This window comes from Opisthocomus hoazin, chromosome 7, assembly GCF_030867145.1.
Source record: "Opisthocomus hoazin isolate bOpiHoa1 chromosome 7, bOpiHoa1.hap1, whole genome shotgun sequence".
NCBI classification, from domain to species: Eukaryota; Metazoa; Chordata; class Aves; order Opisthocomiformes; family Opisthocomidae; genus Opisthocomus; species Opisthocomus hoazin.
Window position 1 is genome coordinate 65299562 of NC_134420.1, and position 13275 is coordinate 65312836.

Here is a 13275-nt window from a genome sequence, read left to right on the forward strand (position 1 = left end):
CCCGCCCGGCCGCCCGCGCCGGCCCCGCCAGCCGCTGACGTCGCCCGGCCGCCCGTTACCCGGGGAACCGGCCCGGCCCGCCCCGGCGCGCCCGAACCGCGGGGCAGGGAGACCCCGCCGTGACGGCCGGGCTGGGGACGGGGACAGCCCCCCCAGCCACACCGGCGTCATCGCCGTCCGAGTCGGGGAGCGGGCCCCGCAGTCGCTCTCCCCTCACGGCGCTCTCCCCGCAGGGTCACTCTACCCTCAGGGTCCCTCTCCCCTCACAGCCCCTCTCCCCTCAGGGTCCCTCTCCCCTCACAGCCCCTCTCCCCTCAGGGTCCCTCTCCCCTCACAGCCTCTCTCCCGTCATGGCCCTTCTCCCCTCACAGCCCTCTCCTCTCCCAGCCCCTCTGCCCTCACAGATCTCTCCTTTCCCAGCCCCTCTCCCCTCATGGCTCTCTCCTTTCTGGGCCCCTCTCCCCCAATAGCCCCTCTCCCCTCACAGCCCCTCTCCCCTCACCAAGGAGCAGGGGCCAGCTCCCCACCCTCGGTGCTTGGGCAGAGGCCCGGACCACCCCCTCTGCTCTCCGGGCTGCGGTCTCACAAGCTCCGGGGTTGAGGGGTCAGGCCGGGGACCCCTGCACAGGCAGCAGGACCCTGTGTCCCCCCCCTCCCAGCCACGCTGAGGCCACCTGCGCCTACGCGAAAAATTTCTTCAGGATGGGGGATAGTGAGTAGATAACGAAGGCTGCGTCCAATTAATGGCTGAAGAGCGTCCCACTTTCCTGCGCTGGGCTTGCTGCCCCAGCTCCTCCCCAGGCGCCGGGCTGGGGGGCTGATCACAGGGGAGATGCCCAGCAGCAAGGAACACGCGGAGGAGTTTGCTCCTGCGGGCATGGAAGACATGTGTGCCAGTCCTTGCTGCCCCGCACCAGAGGCTGTACGGGATTTATCCAGGGTTACAGGACAGCTGGGAGCAACAGCCCCAGGCACCAGCCTAGAAAACCTCCACCGGCAGCACAGCCGCTCTCTGAACGTGGGGATTATTGTTTCTTCCTGTTCCAGAGTTATAATTCTCAATTTGACAGAACAAATTCCTCTCAGGCTTTTCCACACCAGCCTCTTCCAAGCTCTCCGTTGTGACTTGCTCCCTTCTGCTCCAGGAGCTATCAGGAGAGGATCCATCCCCCCTTTCATGTCTCGTTTTAACAAGGCGCGCTCCCACCAGTGTCTTTGATAAATGAACACCGCTTCATCCAGAGACAGAGTGAAAACTACAGGCCCCAAGGGGTCTGAAGCTCTGCTTCCACCGCTGCAAATGTCTGCCTACAGCCCGGGGCTCGGTTTGGTTTTTCCACCAGCAACCCCCCCCCGCCCTCGACGGACACACGTGGACAGCACTCTGCTGCGCAAGCTGCCTCCGGGCTGAGGCAAAATCGCTGGTAAATAATTTTGCAATCAAAGGTCATAATGGCTCAGACCTCCGAACACAGCTGCTCCTGTTGAATGTTAACCATCGAGGAAGAGCAGGCAAGCCAAAGCCAACAGCCGCGACACACTCGGCAGAGCCTGGAAATGAGCTCCGGCAGTCAAAACAAGAGGAGAAAGGCAGTGTTTGCAGCTGGCATTTAATAGGAATCTGGCTTTAAAATTAGTAGTTTGCGGATGTAGAGAAGGCACGTAAATTTGAAGACTGATCTCCAAGATCAGCTCCATTTTCTGTGAAAAATTATTTAAAAAAAAAGAGGAAAAATATTATGGCTTCTCAGAGCAGCCTATATATGCTAATCACAACGCACCCAATATGCTAATCACAACAGGGGAACACAGCCCATCATTCTGAAACACGGCGCACAACGAAAGGCTGGTCCTGTTGCTCTGGCGTATCGCAGTGAGCCGTGTGGAGCAGCAGAAGAGGAATGCATGGGCAGGGGAAGCGCGGCACCATCAGTGAGACTTTGCCGTGGCCCAGGGGCTCGGATCACTTGAACAAGAAGCCATATTTCAGCGGGTCCTCCTCTTCGACAGTGAAGGTGGCTGTACCGGTGTAGAAGGCTTCTCCTGAGACTTCCACGATGACAGCATTGTAGTCCCCAAACTTGGCTTCCTGCAGAGGGATTGGGATCAGGACAGAGGCGACATGAGGTTCTCTGCTCTCCCAACCCCACCAAATGCCAGTGCTACCCGTCACTTCGGCAGAGACACCCCTCACCGAGCGCTCTGCCCTGCCCAGGCACATCCCAAACCGTGCAGCAGCCCCTTCACCACCTCGCCACACCTGCACGGCTGCTGCCCCTGCCCTGAGCTCACGAGCCCTCACACCACCACAGACTCAGAGGAGGCCGACAAGCTGGTGGCCACTTGCACCCAGGGACCGAGAGCTCCCTGGGGCATGTCCCTCTGCCCCACTCTGGCAAGATGGCCCCGGGAGTCCTGCGTCCAGCTCTGGAGCCCTCAGCACAGGACAGACCTGGATTTGTTGGAGCTGGGCCAGAGGAGGCCACAGCAATGATCCAAGGGCTGGAGCACCTCTGCTGTGAGGAAAGGCTGGGAGAGTTGGGGCTGTTCAGCCCAGAGAAGAGAAGGCTCTGGGGAGACCTTAGAGAAGCCTGCCAGTGCCTGAAGGGGCCTGCGAGAGAGCTGGAGAGGGGCTTTTCACAAGGGCATGGCGTGACAGGACAAAAGGTAATGGCTTTAAACTGAAAGAGGGTAGACTGGGATTAGATCTAAGGAAGAAATTCTTGACTCTGAGGGTGGTGAGGCCCTGGCCCAGGTTGCCCAGAGAAGCTGTGGCTGCCCCTTCCCTGTCAGTGTTCAAGGCCAGGCTGGACGGGGCTTTGAGCACCCTACTCTGGTGGAAAGGGTCCCTGCCCATGGCAGGGGGGTGGGACTGGGTGATGTAAAAGGTCCCTTCTGACCCAAACCATTCTACAATTGATTCTATGTCCAAACCTTCGCAGCCACGTGCTGCCAGATGCCACAGGGCCAGGGCTGGGCCTGGGAATCCGGAGGCACAGACCCAGCTTCTACAGCTCCAAACACCACGCTCAGCCTTCGAGCAGGGAAGAGGGGACTAAAGCAGGAATCCACCCTCAGCTGCCACCAAGAGCGGACCAGATTGACTTATCTACATCAGCACTGGAGGTATTTCTCCCCCCAGACCTTTCCTGATGGTTGAAAGAGCACTTGCAGTGAAGCCACGCACCAGAACAAGGTCTTACTGTTGGCTGCATCCCAAACAAAAAATCCTGAAGTGTGAGGCTTGTGGGAAGGCAGGACCCTCAGGCACCTCCCTCCTTCCACACACCCTTCCCCAGGCACAGAAAGTCTTTTCTGCTTCTCCACCGAGCCAAGGCACTTTTCCAAGCAGTCCTCAGGACCGAGGGAAAGTCCAGCACAAGCCACTTGCCTTCACCGCCTTCCCAGTGAACAACGAGCCTGTGGTGCTGCTCCGAAAGGTTCTGGTCTGATCCAGCTGGATGAGTCCCTTATGGTACTGCAAGGCGATGCGGGCCGTCACACCCGAACCCGTCGGACTTCGGTCGACCTGCATTCAGAAGATGAACCAGCTGCAGCATTTTGGGTTTCAGCAGGAAACAATAATGCTCCCCTCAGTTCTCTTTGCCGCCTTTATACTGTGCTTAGGGGAAATCCGCCTAGCCCAGGGGTTTGTACAGAACCTGGATACATCACAAACGTGAAGGCAAAATAAGCAGGCACTTTTGGATTGCGGTCAGCTTCCGCAAACCAGTAGGGCTGAGGGATATGATTAATATTGAGGCTGTTTAGGGAGTGCCTGAAAGCTTCCCAGCATCATAGCAAAAGGACCGAGAGGGGCAGAGGCCACCTTCCCCGCTCTCACGCGTCAAGGTAGGATCAGCTCTCCTTACGCTACCCGAGAGAGCTGCTGGCCAGCCTGGTTTTTACAGCCTCCGAAAGCACAGCGCTGGCCAGCCTCCGAGGAGATCTGTCCCAACGCTCCGCACCCCTGGCCGCTGGAAGCCCAGCCGAAACTTCCCCTGCTATTTATGTGACACCTTCTCCATGGCAGGCAGGGATGAAAGTTTACACCTCCTCTTCTCTCTCCCGCTCTGCTGATCCCCAGCAGCTGTTCCCTGGATTAGGACTGGATTAAGAACATGCACTGCGTTTGCGGGGATCCCACTCCCCCTGAACTCCCGTGAAATTCCTAGCGATGGGGCATGGGTATGAACCTTTTTAAAATGCTGCCATCTGAGACGTGCAGAAGTATTTCTGTCACTAGGAGCTGAAACTGCACGTGTCAAGTGACACTCGGCTCTCCAGAGACATCACTGCAGCAGAAGCAACGCTCACTGCCTAAAACGAGAGGCAGAAGCATCTCTCGTCTGTGCAGAAGGGAAAAAGGCGCTGCCTTGCGCGCTTGAGAAGAGCCCTTTTCCGTACCTGTTCGTCTGCAAACACGCAGATGTTGGTGGTGGGCTCCTCGCTAAAGGCGTCTTTCCCATCCGTCAGTATGGTGCCGTAGAGGAAAGCCAGGTCTTCACTTTCAGGGTGATGAAGCGTGAACTGGGAACAGCAGAAAGAGATTCACCACGGCAGGCGGCCGCACGCTCAGCGCAGCTTCCTCGAGGGACCAGAGGGAGGGGACGAGGCCACACCGCCGTGTTCCCACCGTGGCTGCTCCACTAACAGAGACGGTCGCAGCAGGACGGTGAGCTCCTCCTCACGCCCTTGTGAGGCTGGAGGAGGACTCTGAAGTTCAACACGGGGCTGGAAGGACGGGGCTCGCTCCCATCTCGAGCGCCTCGGGGGAATAAAGGGGCTCAGGGTGGTGCAGTCACCCCGAAGGGGACACGCTGGGGACCGCAGTGCTCCGCCGTACCTGTTTCTTCACCGCTTCCGTCACCGCGCTCGCCGCGCTGACGAGGTCTCTGGTCTTCGAACAGCACACGTCGAGGCCCAGCTGCTCGGCGCTCAGGAAGGCGTAGTAAGTGCCACCGTAGCCGATGTCGACCACCATCTTCCCATGACCAGGGACGTCGATGGCCAAGTCTGGGCAGAGAAACGGCGGGGGTAGTGAGGGGGGGGAAGCCCTGCTGAGTGGTGGGCTCGCACGCGGAGCGAGGGAACCTGGCCACAGGCAAGGGGGGGTCAGTGATGACAACTCACATGCCCCCACGGCACGGTGGTGCATGGCACCTTACACCGTTCCCGACGGCCTCGCCCCACCCCAGGGGGACACTGGAGTTGGGGGGGGTTTTCCAGACGCCCCTCAGTGGGTTTCTATCCCCCGACCACCACCAAGCCCTCCCCTCCTGGCGGCGGGCCCGATCCCCACCGGTGGCGGCGGCGAAGGCGGGCACGCTGTGGAAGCGGACAGGGTTGCCACTGCGGCGGCCGTCCCAGGGGACGAAGGCGGTGACGGGGCCGCAGGGGCAGCGCAGGCGGACGGCGGCCTCGGGCGGGCTGGGTGCCGCCACCAGCCCGTAGTCGAGGGCGAAGCGGCCGAGGGCCAGGACGGCATGGCCGCACATGGCGCTGCAGCCGGTGCCGTGCAGGAAGATGGCGGCCAGGTGGGCTCCGGCGGCGGCGGGCCCGCCCCGCACTACCACCGCCCCGTACATCCCGGCGTGGCCCCGCGGCTCGTGCACCAGCGCCCGCCGCACGTGGTCCTGCGCCGCCGACACCTCCCTCCGCAGCGACAGCAGCGACAGCCCCGCCGCCGCCGCCTCCTCCACCGCCTCCAGCCGCGGGACGATGCGCAGCGGCTCGCCGCCCGTGTGCATCTCCACTGTCCGCAACACCAGGCCCGACGGCGAGTGAGGCGGCAACCGCCGCTCCCCCACCCCGCCGCCACCCTCCGCCGCCGCCATTGCGGACCCCGCGGTACAAGCCCCCCCCGCCCGAGGCCACGCCCCCGAGGCGGAGAAATCCCGCCCCCGCGTGTGGCCGCGCCCACGGGCAGGGAAACCCCGCCCCTTACGCGAGAGCATTCCTCCGTGGGGTGGAGCTTGGCCTCGCGTCGGAAGCGGAAGTGGCGTCTCCGGAAGTAGCTGGGTGGAGGAGGAGAGTTCGTTGACGGGTTACAGGGATGTTCCGCTCTGGTAGGACGGGCCGGGCCGGGCCGGGGCGCGCCGGGTCTGGCCTGGCCGGGCGAGGGGCGCCGGGCCCGGCGGTACCGGGCTGGGGGGTTGCCAGGCGGCGCGGTAACGCGGTCTACGCTCTCCCCCCCCCCCCGCAGCTGTGGACATCCAGCCCGCCTGCCTCGGCCTGTACTGCGGCAGGACCGTCCTGGCCGTCAACGGCTCCGTGGAGACCTATGGAGACTGCGGGGTGAGCGCGGGGCGGGGAGGGGAGGGGCACGACCCCGCTCCCTCCCGGGCCGGGCCTGCCGCAGCACGCCGGGGGCCGATGCGGGTCCCGGTGCCGGCGGCACGGCGGCCCGGCCCGAGGCGCCCCGGGAGCGGGTGGAGGCGGGGCCGCGAGGGGCGGGCGGAGCTCCCTTACCGAAAGCGGGAGCTGCTCGGTGGCACGTTCACTGAAGGAGGTGCTGAAGGCCCGGTGCTGAACCGGAGCCAAGCCGAGGGGCTGCGGAAGCGGGAAGAGAACGGGATGATGCGGAGAGCTGGGCTGAAATCTCTCTGCCCACTGATGTTACCGAAGGTCCGGGGAGGGTGGACTAATGATGAGCGAGCAGCTCTGGGGCAGCGGTGGTGAGCAGCCTGGCGGGAGAGCTTAGCGCTGGAAGGGAGGTGGTGTGACAGCGGGAGAGGAGAAGGGAGTCTTGCATGAAGCCTTTTAAACGTGCTTCACCTTTTTTGTATTAAGAAACAAGAGCCAGAGAGAGCAAGGCCAGTGTGAGCTGAGAAATCGCTGCGGCTAATGTTTTGTCTCTTTAAAAATCTGATAGATTTCTTGCCCCAGTACTACTTCAAACTGTTTGTCCAGAACCACGAGGATTTGTTGTTTGTACTTGGCTGCTTTGTCAATACAGTCTCTGCTCTTCGTAGGTGTGCCCTAGAGGCCAAAGAACCGATGACAACAAAATCTGCCGGGAATGCGTGGGATCTCCGGACCGCTATGACTGGCTGTACCTCGGCTTCATGGCCATGCTGCCCCTGGTTTTACACTGGTTCTTTATTGAATGGTATTCAGGAAAAAAGAGGTTTGTGTGCCCCTTCTTCAGATAAGTTATTTAAAAATGGGGATCTCGTGTCCACGAGTGATCAGTGTAAGATGCTGAACTGAGCTGTGCAGTGGTCTGTGCTGTTGGTTGAGCTGATACGGTAGCACGTGAGCTTTGGGCAGCTTGAGGGGGGTTTATTTACAAAGGTACGAGCCCTGCAGGTCCTTCTTGCCAGTCCCTGCCCTCAGGGCGTGGTCTGTGTCTCTTTAATGTGGCGGTGCCCAGTCCGTCTGGCAGTTGGGGCTGGGCTGGGTTTCCCCGTAGTGGGTGAGAACGTGCCATCCCCCCTCTCCTGGGCCAAACCTACCACCCGCAGATCAGTGCTGCTGTGTGCTTGCAGCGGGAGGATGGGTTTGAGTTTTCTCTGTAGGAATGTGTATGCTGGGTTTTGGTCCAGGCAGCACACCTGGTGTAACCTTTACGTCAGCAGGGAGCGTCAACCTGTAAAAAAGAGGTTTAAAACCACAGCTGTGTGTAGCTGTTAGGTGCTGGGCTGGAACTTTTAAGAAGTGATGACTCTGGAGTGCACCAAACACTGAAAACATAGAGGACAAACAGAGTTTAACGTATGAATATATACCATCTTTAACAAGAACTTGCAGCTGTGAAAATTTTGCTTAAATGTAACAATGTTATCCCTTCTGAGACGTGCGGTGTCTGCTCCTCGCTGCTCCTTTCTGTGAAGCTGCAGCATTGAGTGTTGTTGTCCCTCACCTGACAGGGTGCCGCTGCTACAGCAAGCTTTCCTTTAAGACGTGTCGCTGTTAGAGCAGGGCGGCAATAAGCTGAGTGGCAGATGCTCTCTGTTAACCCCCGCCCTCCCCTGGAATGTCATTCAGTCACATTTTGCACACTAAATGATCTGAGATTGTAAATGAGTTTTCACATTCACCTCCAAATACTTTTCAGTCAAGCGGAGCTGTCCTAACCTTGGGTCACGGTGAATATTAACTCTGCAGAAGGTTCTGCAGTGCGTGGACCTCCACTTCTCAGTCGGTGGTTGGGTTTCCTATAGAGTTGGCAAAATAGTAGTAAATTTCTTTCTCCTTCCACAGTTCCAGCGCATTGCTGCAGCACATCACTGCCTCGTTGGAGTGCAGCGTCGCGGCCGTTGTTACGCTGCTCGTCAGTGACCCTGTCGGCTCTCTGTACATCCGCTCCTGCAAGGTGAAGAAGCTCTCGGACTGGTACACGATGCTCTACAACCCGAGCCCCGACTACGTCACCACAGTGCACTGCACTCATGAAGCAGTCTATCCCCTGTGAGTGCGAGGGCTTTTGTGCTCCTGTCTGTCCCTCCCTCTTACACAAGCCTGTTTCTGTCCATGCCTTTTCTCAAAAAGCGTTCAGATACGACACGGAGCAGTGAGTGTCAATCCACTGAAGTCTCAGGCACTGAGCTGCTTTATGCAGGAAATGCTTTGCAACACCTGATGGCTTTCGGAGTCAGCAAAGAAGGTGGCATAGTCCAGGCTATTTAGCTATGAAGTGTAAGACTTTTTTTTCCTTTCCCCCTTTGCTACATTTTGACTGTTTCCCCTAGGAAAAGCGAGCCCATCGTTCTGTGTTTAGGTCCTTTGACTGTCAATTCTTTAGACTTGGCTGACTCTAGCCTCACGTTCCCTGGTTCTGAGTTGAGTCTGCAGGAGAAAAAGAACTGCAAGTTTTAAGGAATTTTTCTTTTTTTTTTTTCCAGGTACACCATTGTGTTTATATATTATGCCTTCTGTCTTGTGTTAATGATGCTACTTCGGCCTCTGCTGGTCAAGAAGATTGCCTGTGGTTTAGGAAAGTCTGACCGGTTTAAAAGCATTTACGCAGCACTGTACTTCTTCCCTGTCCTCACCGTGCTTCAGGCCGTTGGAGGAGGCCTGCTCTGTGAGTTGTCTCCTGATATAAATAACATAAAATAAACTAATAAACATATCATTAACTAATAAACATATCTACAAACACGTGCTAAGAAGTGGCTTCTGGGAGGGAGGGAGGGAAGGAAGGGGCATGACGCTTCGTTTGCTTTGAGAATAAGGATATCGTTTAAGGTTATTGTGAGTAGCCTTATCTGAAAAGGTTCCTCGTTAGTAGCCCTGTCCTAACCAACACGGCTTCACCTCTGTCTGTGCTGCCTGAGGCTGTCCTGTGCCCAGAAAGTGAATGGAGGGGGTATGAGAGGAAACTGCTTCAGAGGGAGCTGATTCCACTTTCTGCTAAGGCTGATTTTGTCTGATTTCAGAGCTGGGTTGACGTTTAAGTTTGGGGAGATCAGCTATTTTTGTTTAGCTCCCAGCGTACTTGTCATATGGTGGGGACGTACTTGTCATATGGTGCCACCAAATCCCCGCTCAACCTGGCTGCTTTTCTTGTTATCTGCCTTTGTCGGGTAGTGATTTAAGTAACTCCACCTAGAAATATCAGAAAACCTGAGACTGAAGTGTTGAGTAGTTGTGCGTAGCTGACCCTCGCAGCTGTATGTGTTTGGTGTGAGGATGAGAGGCAGGCTGTAGTAGTTTACTTCACACCCGTGGATGTGTGTGCAACAACAATCTCCGTGTGTATCATGCGTTCTTTTTCCTGCTAACACGTTCAATGTTTGCCTCCAGACTATGCCTTCCCTTACATCATACTGGTACTGTCTTTGGTGACACTGGCTGTGTACATGTCTGCTTCTGAAGTGGAGGTATGTAAACGTGTTCTCTGTGTTAAAACTCGTAATATAAAATACTTGAATGAGCAGAGACCACTTTGTCTCTTGCCTTTTCTCAGCCGCGTGTTCTGCGTTTAAGCCTGGTCCTTTATGACTTCTCCTCCTGACTGGAGAAAGCTCCTGTGAGACTTTCCTCTTGCAGTGCGCTGAGAAAGCGCGTTACGTGCAGGGAGGGCTCCAGCCCTGGAGGCCTCGTGCAGTCTCTGTGCCCGACCTGTGACATCTCAAACATCGGGTGCTAGGTAACGGGCTGGGTGCTAACAGGGTGTTGTGTTTGTTTTGCAAGACTTTCAAGGATCTTCTCGTCAGGAAGAAAAGACTTGTTGTCCTGTTCAGCCACTGGTTGCTTCATGCCTATGGAATCATCTCCATTTCCAAACTGGATAAGCTTGAGCAGGACCTGCCACTGCTTGCCTTGGTACCGGCACCTGCCCTCTTCTACCTGCTGACAGCGAAGTACACCGAGCCGTCGCGCATACTCTCAGAAGGTGGCAATGGACACTGAAAGGAGCCTGGGCCGAGCAATTCTAGTGCTTGTTACGCTTTGGAAACTTCTGTTTTAAAAGAAGTTAGTTATGTACTGAGTGAGACTGTACAGTATTAAAAAGCTGCACTTTGTATTCTTTGTGAAGTATCATCTGGTATAGGTCAAAGGGAACGTCTTTGTGTTGATTGATCACTGTGAATCTGCATAAAAAGCTTGTGCCAGATTCCAGTACAGCGGTTTGCTTGTATATGTTTATTTCCTAATACAATATTTTAGGTGTTGTTTGAATAAAACAATAGAGCCTGCGTTTCAGTAGACTTTCAATAAAACACATAGAGCTCAAATATACCCTAGAGTTGGGTTTTCTCGTCACATTCTCTAGCTTCTATCCCCTGCCACTGGAAACAGACTTTTGTCTTCTTTCCATCAAAAAATAAAATTTTGAGCATGCTTCCATATGATGCTTTAGTCTGACTGCTAGGTAGGAGAGGAAGTGTTCTCCATACAGTTTATGCTCTGAGTACTTCATGGATGGAGACCTTTTTCCGGAGGTGATTAAACAGTCGTATCCTTCCCACTAAATCCATTTTCTTACACCTTGACTATCAATTTCCGTCTACAATCAGATTAAAAATTTTCTCTTCCTGGTACTGGTCAGAAAACCCCTGGCTGCAGGTAAGCCAGCGAAGCGTCTTTCCTCACAGAGCCCTTAGCTTCGTGCTGTGGGAGTGCCGTGTGCCGGTGGTGCCCGCAGCTCACGTCCCCTGCTGCAGGGCCGTGGCTGCACCCGCACCGCAGCAGCGGGCAGCTGAGGAGGGAAAGGTCTCTGCAGGATCACCACTGTGATGACAGAAACAGCTGCAATGACTGAAGTACAAAACCAGCACAGATTTAATAAAAGAACTGGAGATTCCTTATCTCCATAAAGAGGTAACGTTATCTCTGCTCCACATCCTGAAAATTTTTATGCGAGCAGCTTGATAACAACTGCTAAAACTTGTGAGGCCCAAGACCCGCTGACAGGCTGGAGTCTGCTCTCTGGGCTGTACGGGAAGGTACCCAAAGCGTGTATCATCCTCTGTGTTTGCCACCTGGAACTTTGCGCTGCAGAGGGTCTGGAAGAAGGTGCAGGGGGTGCTGAAGGTCTAAATGAAAAGAGAAGAGTAAGGGGAAGATCTCAACTTCAACTCTTCCCACTGTATGGATCTTTGGCGGTAGCAGTGCTAATAACAGTGGATATTTCAATATTTAAGTGTGACGGTAATACTTTTTTTATCCTATTACCCATCAATGTCGGTAAGGACAGAGCCTGCCAGCAGCTCAGGGGTGTTGAGGGGCATCGCCTCAGCCAGGCTGCCTCGTGATGTCGCTCTCCTCTTTCTCTGTAGAAGGTTTGATTTTGTGACATCTGACACGCCTTTCCTGACAGCTTTTTTCTGTGAAATGCCGTTTGACAGGTTTACTGCTTCTAAAAACAGCGTGCATACAAACTCGGTCTTGCATACAGAAGTAAGGCTTTATTTAGGGATCGAGGAAGCATTTGATCTCCTTGGGGAAATCCAACAAATTCCGTCTAAACTGCTACGTATAAAAAGCAATTTGCATGCACACGAATTTAGAGGACAGTTCTAAAAGTATGGTTTTAAAACTCAATTGTGAAAATACCATTTCCATGGCTGACAGAGTGATAGGCGTATTTTTCTTTAAAATGTCCTAAACACAGTTTTGTGTCTACGTTTGCGCAGCTGTTGCATCAGCACAGGCCCAGGAGGCGTGTGGGCAGCCAGTGCAGCCATTTGCATTGCAATGTGTGGACATGTACGGGGTTTAAAAGTTGGCCTAAATATTGTTTTTAAAAAGAAAAGGAACAACTCCCAGGTAACATTAGCTGCAGTAATGAGTACATCTGTCGATAGGTCTAGAGAATCATGTTAATTTTCAAGGCTGGAGAAAGAGGGACGTGGTTACAAGCAGAGCTTACAGGATGGCAGTGTGCCTTGCATGGCGTAGTCTAACACCGACCTGCCTGCTGGGGTCCAGGGCTTCAACCCTCAGCAAAACCTGGAATGGAAACTACAAAATAATAAACTCTTTTTATCACTTTTTCTCACTAGCATTAAAAAAAAAAAAAAAAAAAGTAGTGCCAGCCAAAGAGTTAGGCAGACACAGCTGGATAAATATGTGCAGTTTGGAACAACCAAACAATGTTTTTGTGAAAGCTCCTTGTGCAGAAACCTGTCCCACACATTTCACACAGAAAATAACACTGGCGTGAGATTCTTCTCTGCTGCACAGTCACCAGCCTGCCCCTCTCTGCCTGCCTGCCCTCCAGGGACATCCCCTTCCTCTGTAAAGTCGTCATTCCTCTCCCTGGCTTTCTGTCACGTTACCCAGACCCAAAAATTTGGAAGCAGCCTGAATGCCAGAGCCTTTCCGCTTTAGTTTGACTGAGAACTATGTTCTGTAACAAGCCAATAGTCACACGGTGACCTGTGACTCGTTACAAATAAGACCTCTATGAACCAACAGATAAAGCCGAAAGCTACAGGATTAGAGTTAAAAAGAGGACCTGAAGCAAGTGATCTGGCTCCTATGCACCTAGGGCCGCTGTGTGACATCACCCCCTCCCCAAGACAAGAGTACAGAATATTGTTCATTTAAATGGAAACAGCAGCACAAATTCCCCACACATAAAATTCTAGAGAACATAAACATTACTTAACCACATAGTCCTACGGTGACAACACCACACCCACAAGCTGCGGGAGCTGGGGGTCTGTTAGTTTTATTTATCCTTTGTGGAAAAGCAAACATACAGTTCTGGAAAGATCAGTGATGCTCAAGCTATTTTACAGCCCCCTCACCATTATTATCACAAGCCTACAGAAAGTGGAAATTTATAATATCCAGGCTGTGTTATAAAGCATGCCAAGT

The 13275-nt window shown here is 54.6% G+C and overlaps 2 protein-coding genes across 5 annotated transcripts; one reads left to right on the forward strand and one right to left on the reverse strand.

Moving 5' to 3' along the window:
- Nucleotides 1–1599: 1599 nt before the first annotated feature.
- On the reverse strand, nt 1600–6004 carry L3HYPDH (trans-L-3-hydroxyproline dehydratase). 3 transcript variants are annotated; one of them, XM_075426750.1, is made up of 5 exons: nt 5948–6004; nt 4847–5016; nt 4408–4530; nt 3392–3529; nt 1600–2089 (listed from the first exon to the last, which is right to left on the reverse strand). In XM_075426750.1, the coding sequence occupies exons 1-5, from the start codon at nt 5955–5957 to the stop codon at nt 1964–1966; spliced, it is 567 nt and encodes a 188-aa protein (XP_075282865.1). In that variant the 5' UTR covers nt 5958–6004; the 3' UTR covers nt 1600–1963. The 3 variants fall into 3 exon arrangements, with proteins under 3 accessions (XP_075282865.1, XP_075282863.1, XP_075282864.1); XM_075426748.1 differs by lacking the exon at nt 5948–6004 and adding an exon at nt 5303–5837; XM_075426749.1 differs by lacking the exon at nt 5948–6004 and adding an exon at nt 5134–5288.
- On the forward strand, nt 5990–10689 carry JKAMP (JNK1/MAPK8 associated membrane protein). Of its 2 annotated transcripts, XM_075426752.1 has the most exons (8): nt 5990–6068; nt 6206–6303; nt 6463–6627; nt 6975–7129; nt 8206–8412; nt 8847–9028; nt 9751–9827; nt 10141–10689. In XM_075426752.1, the coding sequence occupies exons 1-8, from the start codon at nt 6056–6058 to the stop codon at nt 10357–10359; spliced, it is 1116 nt and encodes a 371-aa protein (XP_075282867.1). In that variant the 5' UTR covers nt 5990–6055; the 3' UTR covers nt 10360–10689. The 2 variants fall into 2 exon arrangements, with proteins under 2 accessions (XP_075282867.1, XP_075282866.1); XM_075426751.1 differs by lacking the exon at nt 6463–6627 and having other exon boundaries at nt 6206–6297.
- Nucleotides 10690–13275: the final 2586 nt, after the last annotated feature.

What these genes read in the sequence shown, in the direction of transcription:
- L3HYPDH (XM_075426748.1), bottom strand. Translation starts at nt 5,837, where the DNA reads ATGGCGGCGGCGGAGGGTGGCGGCGGGGTGGGGGAGCGGCGGTTGCCG. An exon ending in CGGAAGCGGTGAAGAAACAG is followed by an intron (nt 4,531 to 4,846) that starts GTACGGCGGAGC and finishes TGCTGTTCCCAG; the next exon opens with TTCACGCTTCATCACCCTGA. An exon ending in TCACTGGGAAGGCGGTGAAG is followed by an intron (nt 2,090 to 3,391) that starts GCAAGTGGCTTG and finishes ATCCCTCTGCAG; the next exon opens with GAAGCCAAGTTTGGGGACTA.
- JKAMP (XM_075426752.1), top strand. An exon ending in TGGTATTCAGGAAAAAAGAG is followed by an intron (nt 7,130 to 8,205) that starts GTTTGTGTGCCC and finishes CTCCTTCCACAG; the next exon opens with TTCCAGCGCATTGCTGCAGC. An exon ending in CGTTGGAGGAGGCCTGCTCT is followed by an intron (nt 9,029 to 9,750) that starts GTGAGTTGTCTC and finishes GTTTGCCTCCAG; the next exon opens with ACTATGCCTTCCCTTACATC.